Genomic DNA, 13,888 nt, shown 5'->3' on the forward strand with positions numbered 1-13,888 from the left:
AATATGGTAAATTCAATCAACAAATCATAAGATCATAACAAGCATAAGTGATTCATTTCAATCACCTTTGCTATCAACAATCATAAAGATATATCATTTACAATTCAATCCATTTAATGACTTTTCAATTTGGATATCAAGTCCATTTCCTTACGTTTCAAAATTTTCAATATCATTTATATCGTTTCGCCTGATGAACCCTAGTAAATAGACTTGGATACATGGGTAAACTACACCACATCAGTTGCTCGTCCAAGTTGAGTATATACATATATATATCAGGTTACCTGTCCGAGCTAAACCCATATCATGACACGTCAAGTTACTTGTCCAAGTTAAATCTGTGTCACATAATACCCGAGAATCCGCAATGAATGTTGAATATCAATAACATTTGTAATAAATCTCGTACAAGCACGCATAAGACCCTATTGACATGTCAAATGTATCCTAACCCTTTATTAAGTTCACACAAGCATCGTTTACACATATAAGCATTACATATCCATGTAATTATCCATATTTCATACATGATCACATATTTCATTTACATGTTTGTAATCAATCAAACTTCCGTATTTGAATCTTGTACTAATACATAATAACAAATTATCACATAACATTTCAATTCAGTCCATTTCTAGCTTTTCACGCCAATTCACTAATACTCAAATCACACACACACACACACATTAAATAAAATAGTAAGTTTCATATGGACTTACCTATTCAAAATGTGAATAGAATGAATACTTCAGGGACTAATCTGTAATTTTTACTTTTCCCTTATTAGCTCCATTTGGATCAAAATCTTGATCCATACAATTATTTTATATAATCAGTCAATACCAAATATTCATATTATGTCATGATATGAATGGTCATACATAAACTCATTTTTTGATATCCTTAAAATTTTATAGTTTATTTAATTTAGTCCCTAAACTCGAGATAGTCATAACTTTCAATTCTTATCTTCGAACTAAAATCCGATTTCATAAATTCTCATTAGGGACCTTATACTTTCTAATTCTAACATAATTTTGTGACAAGTTTCACATTTATTCAATTTGGTCCCTAATGTAATAAAGTAAACTAACAAGCTAAATAATTTTAAAATCTGGTCCTTTTCATAATCTAAGCTCAAAATCTATAAATTTCAATCCTAGTACTTCAAGAAATCAACAATGACAACTTTCTAAAACTTTAACAGTTTTACAAATTTGTATTTGGGTTAGCTAAATCAAGTTCTCATAACCTCAAATACATACAAATTATAAGAAAAAGACTTGAATTCAGTTACTAATTGATGGGCGAATGTGTGAAAGAATTTTTAAGGTTTTCCAAGCTCTCAACTATGCTTTCCTGTTATATTTAATTAATTCTTAATTAATCTAAGTTATTTAACTTAATCATGTATACATTAATATAATTCAACTATTAATCTTACTTAATGGTTACTGCCATCACCACCCACCAACTATGAGAAATTTATGGTTTAATTATTTTGATAATTAAAATTCTATAATAATTTTACTTGAACCTTAATTCGATTTATAAAAATCAATTCCAAAATAGTATTTTTTAGTACCACTGTTACAAAAATCATCAAATTATAAAAAAAAAAGAAAAACCTTAACTAGCAAATCAAATATTCAACTCAAACTCAGCTAATAAATAGTGAATTAACCAATTAAAAATATTGGAAAAGCTTGTTCCGAAGGAAAATCTGAAACTGTTGGAAGAAAAGAAAAAGGGATTGACAGAAACACTGTCATTGGACTCGCCCCATAAAACCCTTTTAAAGCCCCTCTAAAGTCTCAGCTAAAAGACTGAATTGAAGGGATATGTCTGTCTCAATCCCTCAAACTGCTTTTTTCTCTCAAACTGTAAGTCTCTTTTTCTCTGTTTATTATTATGTTTCTTCTTTGTTCTACGTTCAGCGAAGATGTGGGTACCGTTGCAGAACGTTAATGGGAGTAGAAGAGCCAACGGGGTGTTAAGGAAACCGCTGATGCTTAGGAGTTTGACGGTGAGAGCTGGTCCAAAGAGGATCTCTTTCGGGGGTGATTGCAGAGAGGCGTTGCAGGCTGGGATTGATAAGTTAGCTGATGCCGTTTCTGTCACCTTGGGTCCTAGAGGTATAACTTGCCTGCCTCTTTTTCTTTTTCCTTTTCTTTCCAATTTCGCATTGTTATAGTTGTTTTTCATGAGCATAGCATTCAAAGTTGGATTAGTGTTAATTGCATTATCAGAGAGAATGCTTTGGTTAATGGGTTCTTAAAGAGAGAATCTTTTACCTTCATTATAATACTAGGATACATTTGTTTGCGTGTATATGTCTTATTTACTTGTTAACTTGATCTTAGATGAAACATTGACCCGAGGCTCATCTCATCTGTCCTATAGGCATCTCAAGCTTAGATGCAGGTGTGTTATTTTTCATTTTAGTTTTAACCCTTAATGCCCTTTGGGAACGTGATATAGTTTACAGTGCCACAGGATTCAGAACCAAGTAAAGATGATTTATTTGTTATTGAATGTGAATGTGTTGTTTTCATTAATTTGGTGATACTGCATGCTTAATATGAGTTGCTAATCTATTTTAGGTGAACCATGCAGGACGAAATGTTGTTCTTTTTGAGTCTGAGAAACTTAAAGTAGTTAATGATGGTGTCACCATTGCTCGGGCTATAGAACTATCCGATTCTATTGAGAATGCGGGAGCAATGCTAATACAAGAGGTCATTCATGGTTGCTAGATCTCCCTTCCTAATCTTTGTATGGTTTATTTTCGGAAAAGTGATCAGAGATATGTAAGTTTTACGTGTTTCAATGCAGGTTGCAAGTAAAATGAATGATTTGGCTGGTGATGGTACTACCACTGCTATTATTTTAGCTCGAGCCATGATCAAGTTTGGATTGTTGGCAGTTTCTTTTGGAGCTAATCCTGTTTCTCTGAAAAGGGGAATGGATAAGACTGTGAAAGAATTGGTTAAGGACCTGAAGAAGAAAAGTTTGCCAGTGAAAGCGAGGGAGGAAATAAAAGGTTGTGTTATTTAGGTTTCATATGGATTTGCTCGATGAGTTTGATCATTTTGAGAAAAAAAATTGATTATATTAAAGTATACCTTCTTTTCATAGCTGTGGCTTCAATCTCTGCTGGCAATGATGATTTCATTGGGAACTTGATTGCGGAAGCTATAGAAAAGATTGGCCCCGATGGAGTAATTTCTCTTGAGTCATCCTCATCATCTGAAACCTTTGTGATAATTGAAGAAGGAATGAAGGTGGTAAAACTGACTCATGCATGCCAGTCATTTTAGAAAGTGTCTAAATGAAACAGTTGATTTGTGCATAACATTGCAAATAAGACTTTTGCTAAAATTGAATATTATTTAGGCTCTATTTGGTTGATTCTTTTACTATTTGCCTGTTGAACTGAAAACAAAGAGCAAATAGCATAATGCAAAAGCACAAACCCAATGGAGCCTTACTCTTAATTTAGAAAAACTAAGGTTTTGTTTTAGATTTATGTCCAGTTTAATCCTTGTCTTGGCGGGATCTCAAAATCATGAAATTTATAGATTAAAATGGTTGAATCTGGTTAAATCAAAAGATGGTTTCATTGTTTGTATAAAAAAAAGAAGATAGTTTCATTTTGTTCTTCAGTTAACAGCATGTAGCAGAATTTTACTTTATGACCTAAATTCTTTGGATATCATTCTGAATTTATTAAGATGATTGGACGGTTGCCAATGCCCAGCTGTTGGAACTTTTTTAATCTTTTCTTTTAATATTTCCTCACAGCAGATTGACAAGGGATATATGTCACCCCAGTTCATTACTAATCAAGATAAATCTCTTGTGGAGTTTGACAATGCCAAAGTCCTTGTCACTGATCAGAAGATTTCAAGTGTCAAAGAAATTGTTCCTTTACTAGAAAAGACTACGCAGCTGAGTGTCTCTCTGCTAATCTTTGCGGAGGATATCTCAATGCAAGTGCTAGAAACACTAGTTGTGAACAAAATGCAAGGCGTAATTAATGTTGCTGTTGTCAAATGTCCAGGATTTGGGGAAGGAAAGAAAGCCCTGTTGCAGGACATTGCCCTTATGACAGGTTAAATTGCTTTCATTTTGTCTTCATACAAATTATCCGATGATCAGTGATGGCTTCTAAAATCAAAATGTTTTGCATGTCTGCTTTATATAATTCCACTTCAGCTAAAATTTTAATCCAAGAAAGTCTTTTGTGTAAAAGGGCTGTTTCAACTCATCAGGGTGCAGTGATGTGTTTTGCATGCTACCTTTTTCTTTTCATTATTATAATGTCTAATTTATATATTGAATTCCCCTAAATCTCCCTGGTGCCTCCTTTTATCATCTGAAATTATGAATTTTTCTTTTCATATGCTTGTGAAGATTGTTTTATATACATTGCAATATGACAAGTGTTTCTTCATTGCTGCAATTAGTTTTATGTGCTGGCAAACTGATATATTTCTGTGTCATTAGGAGCTGATTTTCTTTCTGGTGATTTCGGTATGACGCTTGCTGCTGCAACTTCTGATCAGCTTGGTGTTGCACGGAAAGTGACTATAACAAGCAATTCAACAACCATAGTTGCTGATCCTTCTACTAAAGCTGAAATCCAAGCAAGGATTATGCAGATAAAAAAGGATCTAGCAGAAACTGATAGTGCATACTTGTCAAGAAGGCTCTCAGAAAGAATTGCTAAACTCTCTGGTGGTGTGGCAGTCATTAAGGTTTGCAATCATGACACAGTGTATACTGAAATTGAAATGCATAACTCAATGTTTTACCATATCCACATCTTTTTCTGCTTCAAATTGTTAAACACTTTGCATCACAACTGTAGGTAGGAGCGCATACTGAGATGGAACTTGAAGACCGTAAACTAAGAATTGAAGATGCAAAGAATGCTGCATTTGCTGCCATGGATGAAGGGATAGTACCTGGTGGTGGTGCAACTTATATACACTTGTCAGAGCAGATTCACACAATAAAGAATTCAATGGAAGACTCAGATGAACAGATTGGTGCTGATATTGTAGCAAAAGTATGTGACTCCTTGAGATAACTTTATTTTGGAGTCAACCGTCTATTTGTATGTATTGAGAAGTTATTGTCTATTGATTTTTCATTATCTTTTTGGTGTTATTAGATTGATCACCGGATTAAATTTTGAAATTTTTTGTCTGATGGACTGCAGGCACTCCTTGCACCTTCAAAAGTAATTGCAACTAATGCAGGTGTTGACGGAGAAGTTGTAGTGGAGAAGACTAGAAAGCTCGATTGGAAAATTGGCTACAATGCAATGTCTGGAAGATATGAAGATCTAATCAACGCGGGAGTTATAGATCCTTGTCGAGTTTCAAGGTGTGCCTTACAAAGTGCTGTCTCTGTTGCTGGGGTAGTTCTAACCACTCAAGCTATAATGGTAGACAAAATAAAGACACCCAAGCCAGTTGTCCCTCTTGTCCCAGGAATTCGTCCTTGAATAAAAGGGAATAAAAGGGAGTAAAAGAAGATAGTGGTAGGTTAAAGCTGAAGAAGAAGCCAGCAAAAGCTGTATTTGCAATGGTTGAAACCAAGCTGTAAACTGGTTGGCTTGGTTCTCGAGAACCAAAATGGATTTTATCATGTGAGCCTCAAATACCATGGTATACGAGTGCCTACTGAATTGCTTCCTTGTAGCTGCAGTACGTTGTATTTTTCCTGCATCCCCCGCAGCCAGCAGCTCAATTTATTTAGCTGTTTGTAAATTTTATCATAAAGTAATGTAATAGAAACGTCCTGAAACGAGATGAATGTGAATGTTCATTCCATTGGCGTTGTGAATGGCATTGTTGTTATTGAATGCATTGCAGGGTACATGAAAAGCGGGTGGTTCACTTGGTAGCCTCTCCCATGCCATTTTTCGTTATAATGTTTTCTGGTTTTACAGAGCAACGTTTCATTGTCTTCTTAGTGTTAAAAACCATTTCCTGGCATTCAAAGGGTAAATTCAGTTCTTTTAACAGCATAGGCCTATGGACAACAGATTTAATATGATCATTTGACACATTGCAGGAATGTTCTCTTTACTTCTTTCGACTGAAAGGCAATAATTATGTATACACACGCTATAAATGACTATCGATTATTTCTTGCTGTGAAGTTGTTTGTAACATTAACATACAAACTTGATTATAGGTTGAGAATACACAACTTCCAACCAGCTGAGAAGTGCATAATCAAAGTTGTGAAATGCACTGTATGAGCATATACTTCCATTCAACGAAGATGATGCCTGCAAAATTAAAGATCATGGTTTTTTAGGTAGAGATTCTAAGTAAAACAGATTTGATTTTAAACAAAAAAGAACTGAGCAAAGTAGAACCTGAGAGTTTCTTTGGTTCCTCGTCGAACTTTGCAACGGATTGTTGGGAGTCCAAGGCGCTGGTGAGCTTCATACCGATGACAACCAGAGAAACCTGTACAATTATAATACATGTAACTTCTACCCTCCATGTATTTGATATATTATAAAGTAGTATCCATGGGATATGTTCCTTTATCTCAGTCTTCTTCTATGGTCTTCGTTTTCTTTTGATGATTACTTCCAAAAGCAGCCAACAATAGAGTGGTTTAAAATTTAGGAAATTAAGTACATGAGCATTGAGCACATACCATAGTAAACTCCATCAACTTCAAGCACATCGATCTGCAATTGCATATTATCAGCAAAAAACAAAAAAGACTTGGTTTCAACAAATAGTAGTTTAGTATTTACATGATAAAAGCACACAAGTAATTAGAAAATAAGGAATTAAATTCATAAGGAAAATCCTATTATACATCTATGTACCATTGATGTAAACCAGATCCAGTATCTTATACTTTGTCCAGGTCAAAGTATCCTGGACCTTTGACTCTTATATACTGTGAATTGGGATTCAGACTCAGGTGCGTGTAAAAGGATACTTGGAAGATAGACTCAAGGTGATTATTAGTGACCAGGGAAGTATATATCCTAGAATTGTTCTTTAAAGCATTCTAAGCCATTGCATTTACGTACTGAAAGCAAACAAGAAACCAAAAAGAAAGGGTTACAGGCACTTGAAGTCCAATTTGTCGAATGCTGTCCATGAGTTCCTGGACTTTGTTAGGATCATTTGATCTGGTGCGCATTAGGGGTCTCCTAATCTTATCAAGTGGAAGCTCCAAGATCATTGGCCCCCCATTTTGTGAGCCACTACCCGGAGGAGCCCCTTTTTTCATTCAATTCCAACAAACAAGAACCAAATCAAATACTTGTACAATTGTGAAATGCTAAATACTATTATGCCAACATCAGCAATCCCAAGGCTATTCCTTTGGAAAAGATATGATCTCATTAAAAATGTTGGAAAACAGAGAAAAGTTGAGTACCGTTTGACGAAGAATGAACGGAGAAGCTTCTCAAGTTGCCGGTGGGCAGTCGCAGAACAAATCTGGCCATTGGTTTTTAGCCTCTCAGTCTCAGTTGTAGGTGTTGCCTTGTTGAAATGCTTTTTAGTCTTTTACCCATCCCAGCAAGAAACATAGAATTTAATCAGAGCCACACAAAAATGTCCAAAAAAAATCAGAACCGCACCAACTTGTTAAGCTTCCGTTGTTGGAGTGGCCCAAAAACATTGAATAGCCCAGATCGGGCCTATCATCAGAACCAACCCCTGTTAGCGATTACTTTTCTGTGTTCACTTTCACAGTTTTCCCTTTTAGTAAAAAACACTTGGGAGAAGCAGAAAATGATATCAGCCCAAAAATCTATGGCTGCTTTCACCTCTTACTCTTTTCTTCGGTACTCTTTTATCTGTTTATATTTTGTTAATGTTAAGGACAGAGTGATAAAGTATTGATTCTGGGTATTTGATTTGGACAGTAATTATGCAACGACTGGAAGGATTGTTGCAATTGTGAGAGCCTCACCACGACTCTCTTCTTCTCCCACCTCCATCAATTTTCTAACACCGAATCACTCACGGAGGTATTTTTCTTTTCTTTTTATTTGGTTTGGAAGTTCTCTTATTTCGACATTCATTGATGATTACTATTATTCTTTTCGTTGTCAGTTGGCTGATCAACGAAATGGGGGTAGGGAGAAGGTTTAATTGGGTTCTAATTGTAGTTTTTTTGGTAGTCTAGCCAGCCAGAGAAGTGAAGAAGAGCTGTACAGATTATATGTTGAATTTTTATTGGCCTTTCTTGATACCTTCGAATCACTCTTTGTAGATATCTATGTCGTGCTAGTCCTACACACGATGAAGAGGCTGCGGCAAAGGCAGCTGCAATCAATGCTGATAATGGAGCTCCAACCATGTATGTATCATCCTTAACACCCTGCTTTGAATTCACATTCCAGTTCTAGCCTGGAATTTGTTATGTATTATGTTGTTGGACCTATATCCGTTTGGGATTTCATCTCCCTCTTAATACGAGTTTCAGGAAAAAAAAATCATAACTTTGGGAATAACTTGAGTTTTAAGCAAGCTATTTGTAATTTTGTATTGCTAAAATTTAGACAGAATTGGCTCTACTGATAACTTCTCTATGAGATATTGAAGAACGGGGTCACATTGATTCTGCTGTTTATCATTGTACTGGTTGTTGATTCTTTTTTCCCTTCCCATTCAGATTTGACAAGATCATAGCTAAGGAAATTCCTTCAACCATCGTGTATGAAGATGATAAAGTCTTAGCATTCAAAGACATCAGTCCGCAGGCTCCTGTTCATGTTTTGGTGATTCCAAAGTTTAGGGATGGGTTGACACAGCTTGGGAAGGTGTGTTCTAGGCCTGTTATCTATCTAATTTGTTTTATTTCTGTTGTATAACCTGGCTGGACTGAATGTGAATTTTTCTGTTTGAATTGATTAAGTTTACCTTCACAATCATATATACAAAAAAAAGTTCACCTTTTTCTGCTTTTCTGCATTTTAACCACGTGTAAATGATTCGGATGAACTTAGAGAAGAGCTATCTGCGTACCTGATCCATAAACCTTGCTTTGGTTTTTCTTGAAGCAGTTTCCCTAGATGGAATACTGACCTAGTTTAAATTTCTGGTTACAATTTGTCAGGCTGAACAAAGGCATGGAGAGATACTGGGTCAACTTCTTTATGCTGCTAGAATTGTTGCTGAAAAGGAAGGCATTCTTGATGGGTTTCGGGTTGTTATCAATAATGGTCCTAGTGCCTGTGAGTTATTATCTTGAATCCATAGTTTTGACTTGTTTTGTAGATCAAGCTTCTCACTTGTGTTTATACCTCATTCTCTCTCAGGTCAATCGGTCTATCATCTTCACTTGCATGTCCTAGGTGGGAGACAGATGAAATGGCCACCTGGTTAAAGAGTTGAATTACTTAACGTATGCTTGAAACTTTATGCCTTATATTTCATTTGTTCTATCTCTACCCTCTTATATTCTCATTTCTAGAGTTTGAAATGGCCTAATGTACTTTGAATCTAAAACCTTGGAGAGATGATGAGAAAATTGGGTTTGGTGGTGAAGTTAATTCTTCCAATTCCAAAAAATCGGATCAGGTATGGAGCACTTGGCATTGGCCGGCTCCTATGGTTGGAAACTTGTGACAGGGTTAGACTAGGGCCTGAATTAAAAGCTAGAAAGGTAGAAGAGGATGGTATCATGTTAAGGGTGAGAATACAAGTTTGAAAACCCCTTTAATCAAACCAACTTCAATCTGTTATTGATAACAATTTAGGGTAGAGGGTTATCATATAGCATTGGCTTCAAAATTTAAAATTTAACATAGTCTCCTTGAACATCTTTTTTGATGTCTAAATCAAAAACCAAAAGAATGCAATGAGATTAGACAAAAAACATGGAAGGGGAAAAAAAGAAGTAAAATTTGGGTGTAAAAGCCAACCTCCAGATTTGGATCAAACATATTCTTTAACGATAAGCATTTGCTTGACGAGTGAGAGTTTTTCAAATGAAGATTCTATGTTGCATAGTATTTGCTGATTATATTCCTATATGACTGGTGCACAATAGAACAGACTCTGAACTAGACATGGGGTAATTACCTACCAGACCCGACTACTTGCATCGGGATGATCTAAATACAACCAGGCCCATTTTATAACTAACAGCAAATTTGACTCCCTACCAATGCTCCTTGTCCTCAAAGGATTAAGTGACTGTTGCAACTTCGCAACCGCCTATTAATCTGTTATTGATTTGTTATGCACTGTGTCTTTAGTTTGGTTTTGATTTAGTCTGTTAGGATTTTTGTTTTTGTTTAGGTTCATTAGATTTCAGTTTCCCTACATTAGTCGAGATTCATTAGCTTTTGTTTATGTATAAATACTCAATCAATGAACTCACCACCATTTATTCATCATATTCAAGTCCTTAGGTTGGGGAAGGTATCGGTCCATCACACTGGTACTTCAGTTACTGCCTGATTACTACGTTTTTTGGTTCTTGCGAGCTAATATTTGGGCAGGCTCTTTAGCCAAAGTTTATCTATTCAGATTACAAGAAGCTGATTTTAAGAGGGACCTGTTCTTTAGTTGGGATACATGACATATAGTATTCACACGGGACCCCACTAGAAGTTGCAAGGTGTATGCAATCTCTCCCACTTTGGCTATGATCTGCTCAGGAACAAAAAGCTTAGGTCACAAGTTCATGCAAGACCTTGTAGCTACCTGTTTGCTGCCTGTATGATTGAAGTTTTAAATAAATCCACTCTCCCACATGAAAGAAAGACTGTCAGATCTCCGCTTGTTAGCCAAAATCTTCATTTTTGTTTTGAACCCCTTGCGAGTAAGCTTAAGCATCGTCAATGCAGCCTCTCTAGCCACTAAGGCTCTGTCTACAATGGCTATCATCAAGTCCTCCCTAGGTAAATAGTGGTAATCAAGTATAAGGGTGAGCAAAATTCGATTTGACTCGAAAAATTCGAAAAGAATTCAAATTTTAAGTTATTCGAATTAATCAAATTATTCAAGTCAACTCGATTTTTTTTCTCGAATTTCAAGTTGGAATCGAGTTTGGTTTTCAAATTCGAATAACTTGAATAATTCGAATAAACCGAATACCAAATTATAATATTTTACATTTTTATCTCAAACTTCCAAACCATTTTGCTTTCCCCACAACTTTTACTTCCATCCCATCCCCTTCTACCCCAAACCCATCCCCCTCTCCCCCCAAATTTTGTTTTGAATATCCCCCTCCCAAATTTTACTTCCTCAACCCTCAAAACTTTTTATTTTCTCCCTAAACTCTTACTTCTCACATTTTACCCCCAAATTAAAAATTAAAATCATCTAAAAAAAATCCCTAAACCTAAATAGTAATAAATTTATCTATATCTACTATTTATATTATTAAATTAAATTTTACATTTTGTACTATTTATATTATTGAATTGCTTAATCATATTAAATCTTTATAATTTTTTGTTAAAATTGATTTATTGATGATGCCATAAAATATTTGTGTTAAAATTTTATGTTGGTATCAATTTCATATTTTATCTTTAAGATAACTTTTATTAAAAAAATCATATTTTTTACAGTTAATATATTTTTTAATTTCAAAATACATAGTTACAAGAATCAAAAGATGATTAAAGCAACTAAGCAAACAAAGAAGCTAACTATATATAACAGATTAATAAATAAATTATGAGGGGTTGAAAGTTAATAACAAATTTGAATATGGTGGGCAAATTTGATTACGGTGAGTGATAAGGATCAAAAATTATTTTTTTAAAATTTAACTCGAACAAATATATTTGATTCGATTCAAACTCCATCTCATTCGATTCGGTTTGAAAAAATTTCAAATCGAATTAGGATGATAAAAAATGATTCATCAACTCGATTAACTCAAATTTTTCATTCGATTCGATCAAACATTTATCCTTAATTAAGTAGGTGGGGACTGGCCATAAACAACCTCATAGGAAAAGGCATTAATAGAAGAATGAAAGGATGCCAATTGAGTCTTAACTTATTGGTATTAGTATTATTGTCAATGCAAGAGGGCATGGGTTTGAATGCACTTAAGCATTTATCATCCTATTTAAGCGTCGAGAGGGTATGAATAGTTCTATGCCATTTGTATGAAAAAAATAGAAGAAAGAAAGGATGTGTTGTATCAGTATATTAGCTTATGGTAACCACTTAGCCCATTGAGTTTTACCAGTCATGCACACCTATTGACCACCTCAATTTGGCCATCAATATAATATGAGAGTGGTAAGATGGTGACAGCTTCAAAGTAGTCTCACACACACACACACATATATATATTAAAATGTTCTTGCCAAAAGGTGATAAGAAACACCTTGTCCTTATCTGAAACTATAATCCGGGGTAAACTATGCGGCTTAAAGATGTGGTGCACAAACATTTGGGTGATAGATAGAGTTATAAAAGAAATGTGCATACTTTGGCTGTCTATCCATAACTACTAAAATCACATTATAACCATCAGATTTTGAGAACCCTTTTACTAAGTCCATGGTGAAGTCTTACCAAATCTTGCTAGGAATTAGTGGGTGCAATAACCGTAGAAAGCCAAGTTATCATAATTTTGCCTCCGACATATGTTGCATTCCTTTACTCGCTTCTTGATGTCCTCACCCATTCCTTTCCAATAAAAGGTAAGCAGCAAATCTATTTTAGTAGAGTGGACTCCAAAGTGACTCGCGGTAGAACTTGAGTGGAAGTTGTCAGTATGCTCATCCATAAGTTCTGCCTTGTTGCTTGCCACTAGTTTTCCTTTACGTTTCAACAATCCGCCCAGCATGCAGTATTTTGGATACTTCTCAGCTTGCTAAGGCAGCTCAGGTAGTAGCTATGTATTTTCTCTTCATCCAACCAAAAATCCTGTTCTTTTTATAATAAATCAGTACCAATGATTTCACTACATAATATAACTTAATATTAGTTAAACATTAAATAATCAATTATTCAACATTTGCTTTACATTTTGCTTTGCATTAAAAAACCATTGAGGACATATAAAAATGACTTTAATGTATAATGAAATTTCATTTATGCCAATCTATTTGAAAAATAACAAGTATAAGTCGATGAATATACTACACTTAGGTCGGTAGATCATAATAGTCATCTCCTGGTGGTTCCCAGTGGTCCTTAAAGACAGTGTTCGTACTTGGACGAGTGTTCAGACTAAAAAGCAGGTGACCAGTTCTGGAAGTTGAGTAGTTGAGGACAGCCCAATAGACGGGAGGTAGAGAATTGTCTTTAGGCATCCACCTGATGCTTTCTAGGAGTGTCACGTTTCTAGCCAATAGCAACTCAACAGGTCTCCTGCAAATTGCTGCTCATCATTGCTTCCACTCCCCAAGCACAATCAATTCAATCCAACATTTATTGCAAATGTTCTAGAAGCCTTCATGCACCTTTTCACATTAGGCAACATGTTGTAAGTAACTCTTGAGCTATCCATTGTCACACCTCTAGATCATTTCACCCCTCGCACGACTCGAAAGCAAGAACGTTTCAAGACAGACCACTTTGTAATCTACCTTTCAACTGGGGGGAACAATTGTTATACCCCTACTCAGGCTAAACATGTGGCACTCCTAGAAGGCACTGAGTTGCTTAAGATCTCAGAGTAGCCACTCGCTTCTTAACAACCTCGTTATTCCTTAAAAGGAATAACAAAAGGGAGTCCATTATGCACATCCCTCAAGTACTCCATGATGATAACTACATTGCCACATAAACCACTACTAGGCAAGAGGTATCTTCTATAAATACCCTCTTTAGCGAAGAGAAAGGGACCTTATTCCCCATTAGTAACCTTGAGTACTTACTCCCTTACCTTCATAGCCTAC

At 35.4% G+C, this 13,888-nt stretch overlaps 3 protein-coding genes across 11 annotated transcripts; 2 read left to right on the forward strand and 1 right to left on the reverse strand.

The window, feature by feature from the left end:
- Nucleotides 1-1,699: 1,699 nt before the first annotated feature.
- On the forward strand, nucleotides 1,700-5,849 carry LOC107945220 (chaperonin 60 subunit alpha 2, chloroplastic). Of its 8 annotated transcripts, none has more exons than XM_041108348.1 (9): nucleotides 1,700-1,889; nucleotides 1,967-2,141; nucleotides 2,623-2,744; nucleotides 2,842-3,049; nucleotides 3,127-3,290; nucleotides 3,811-4,120; nucleotides 4,516-4,766; nucleotides 4,880-5,080; nucleotides 5,234-5,849. In XM_041108348.1, exons 1-9 carry the CDS (start codon nucleotides 1,848-1,850, stop codon nucleotides 5,519-5,521), a joined length of 1,761 nt encoding a protein of 586 aa, XP_040964282.1. In that variant the 5' UTR covers nucleotides 1,700-1,847; the 3' UTR covers nucleotides 5,522-5,849. The 8 variants fall into 8 exon arrangements, with proteins under 8 accessions (XP_040964282.1, XP_040964283.1, XP_016734600.1 ...); XM_041108349.1 differs by having other exon boundaries at nucleotides 1,701-1,889; nucleotides 3,814-4,120; XM_016879111.2 differs by having other exon boundaries at nucleotides 1,701-1,889; nucleotides 3,145-3,290.
- A 238-nt stretch (nucleotides 5,850-6,087) lies between these two features.
- Nucleotides 6,088-7,576, reverse strand: LOC107945222 (sulfiredoxin, chloroplastic/mitochondrial). Of its 2 annotated transcripts, none has more exons than XM_016879120.2 (5): nucleotides 7,435-7,576; nucleotides 7,117-7,274; nucleotides 6,694-6,727; nucleotides 6,404-6,497; nucleotides 6,088-6,313 (listed from the first exon to the last, which is right to left on the reverse strand). In XM_016879120.2, exons 1-5 carry the CDS (start codon nucleotides 7,502-7,504, stop codon nucleotides 6,298-6,300), a joined length of 372 nt encoding a protein of 123 aa, XP_016734609.1. In that variant the 5' UTR covers nucleotides 7,505-7,576; the 3' UTR covers nucleotides 6,088-6,297. The 2 variants fall into 2 exon arrangements, with proteins under 2 accessions (XP_016734609.1, XP_016734608.1); XM_016879119.2 differs by having other exon boundaries at nucleotides 7,082-7,274.
- Nucleotides 7,551-11,044, forward strand: LOC107945221 (uncharacterized). Its single transcript, XM_016879118.2, has 7 exons — nucleotides 7,551-7,846; nucleotides 7,928-8,032; nucleotides 8,278-8,364; nucleotides 8,680-8,827; nucleotides 9,124-9,241; nucleotides 9,326-9,411; nucleotides 10,417-11,044. Exons 1-6 carry the CDS (start codon nucleotides 7,551-7,553, stop codon nucleotides 9,391-9,393), a joined length of 822 nt encoding a protein of 273 aa, XP_016734607.2. The 3' UTR covers nucleotides 9,394-9,411; nucleotides 10,417-11,044.
- The last annotated feature ends 2,844 nt before the right edge of the window (nucleotides 11,045-13,888 follow it).

Source organism: Gossypium hirsutum, chromosome D12 (assembly GCF_007990345.1).
Source record: "Gossypium hirsutum isolate 1008001.06 chromosome D12, Gossypium_hirsutum_v2.1, whole genome shotgun sequence".
In the NCBI taxonomy this organism is placed as follows: Eukaryota; Viridiplantae; Streptophyta; class Magnoliopsida; order Malvales; family Malvaceae; genus Gossypium; species Gossypium hirsutum.

What these genes read in the sequence shown, in the direction of transcription:
- LOC107945220 (XM_041108348.1), top strand. Translation starts at nt 1,848, where the DNA reads ATGTCTGTCTCAATCCCTCAAACTGCTTTTTTCTCTCAAACT. An exon ending in AGCGAGGGAGGAAATAAAAG is followed by an intron (nt 3,050 to 3,126) that starts GTTGTGTTATTT and finishes ATTATATTAAAG; the next exon opens with TATACCTTCTTTTCATAGCT. An exon ending in GTGGTGTGGCAGTCATTAAG is followed by an intron (nt 4,767 to 4,879) that starts GTTTGCAATCAT and finishes TCACAACTGTAG; the next exon opens with GTAGGAGCGCATACTGAGAT.
- LOC107945222 (XM_016879119.2), bottom strand. Translation starts at nt 7,504, where the DNA reads ATGGCCAGATTTGTTCTGCGACTGCCCACCGGCAACTTGAGAAGCTTC. An exon ending in CGTTCATTCTTCGTCAAACG is followed by an intron (nt 7,275 to 7,434) that starts GTACTCAACTTT and finishes GAATGAAAAAAG; the next exon opens with GGGCTCCTCCGGGTAGTGGC. An exon ending in TGGTTTCTTGTTTGCTTTCA is followed by an intron (nt 6,728 to 7,081) that starts GTACGTAAATGC and finishes ATGCAATTGCAG; the next exon opens with ATCGATGTGCTTGAAGTTGA.
- LOC107945221 (XM_016879118.2), top strand. Translation starts at nt 7,551, where the DNA reads ATGCTTTTTAGTCTTTTACCCATCCCAGCAAGAAACATAGAATTTAAT. An exon ending in ACCTCTTACTCTTTTCTTCG is followed by an intron (nt 7,847 to 7,927) that starts GTACTCTTTTAT and finishes TGATTTGGACAG; the next exon opens with TAATTATGCAACGACTGGAA. An exon ending in GATAATGGAGCTCCAACCAT is followed by an intron (nt 8,365 to 8,679) that starts GTATGTATCATC and finishes CTTCCCATTCAG; the next exon opens with ATTTGACAAGATCATAGCTA.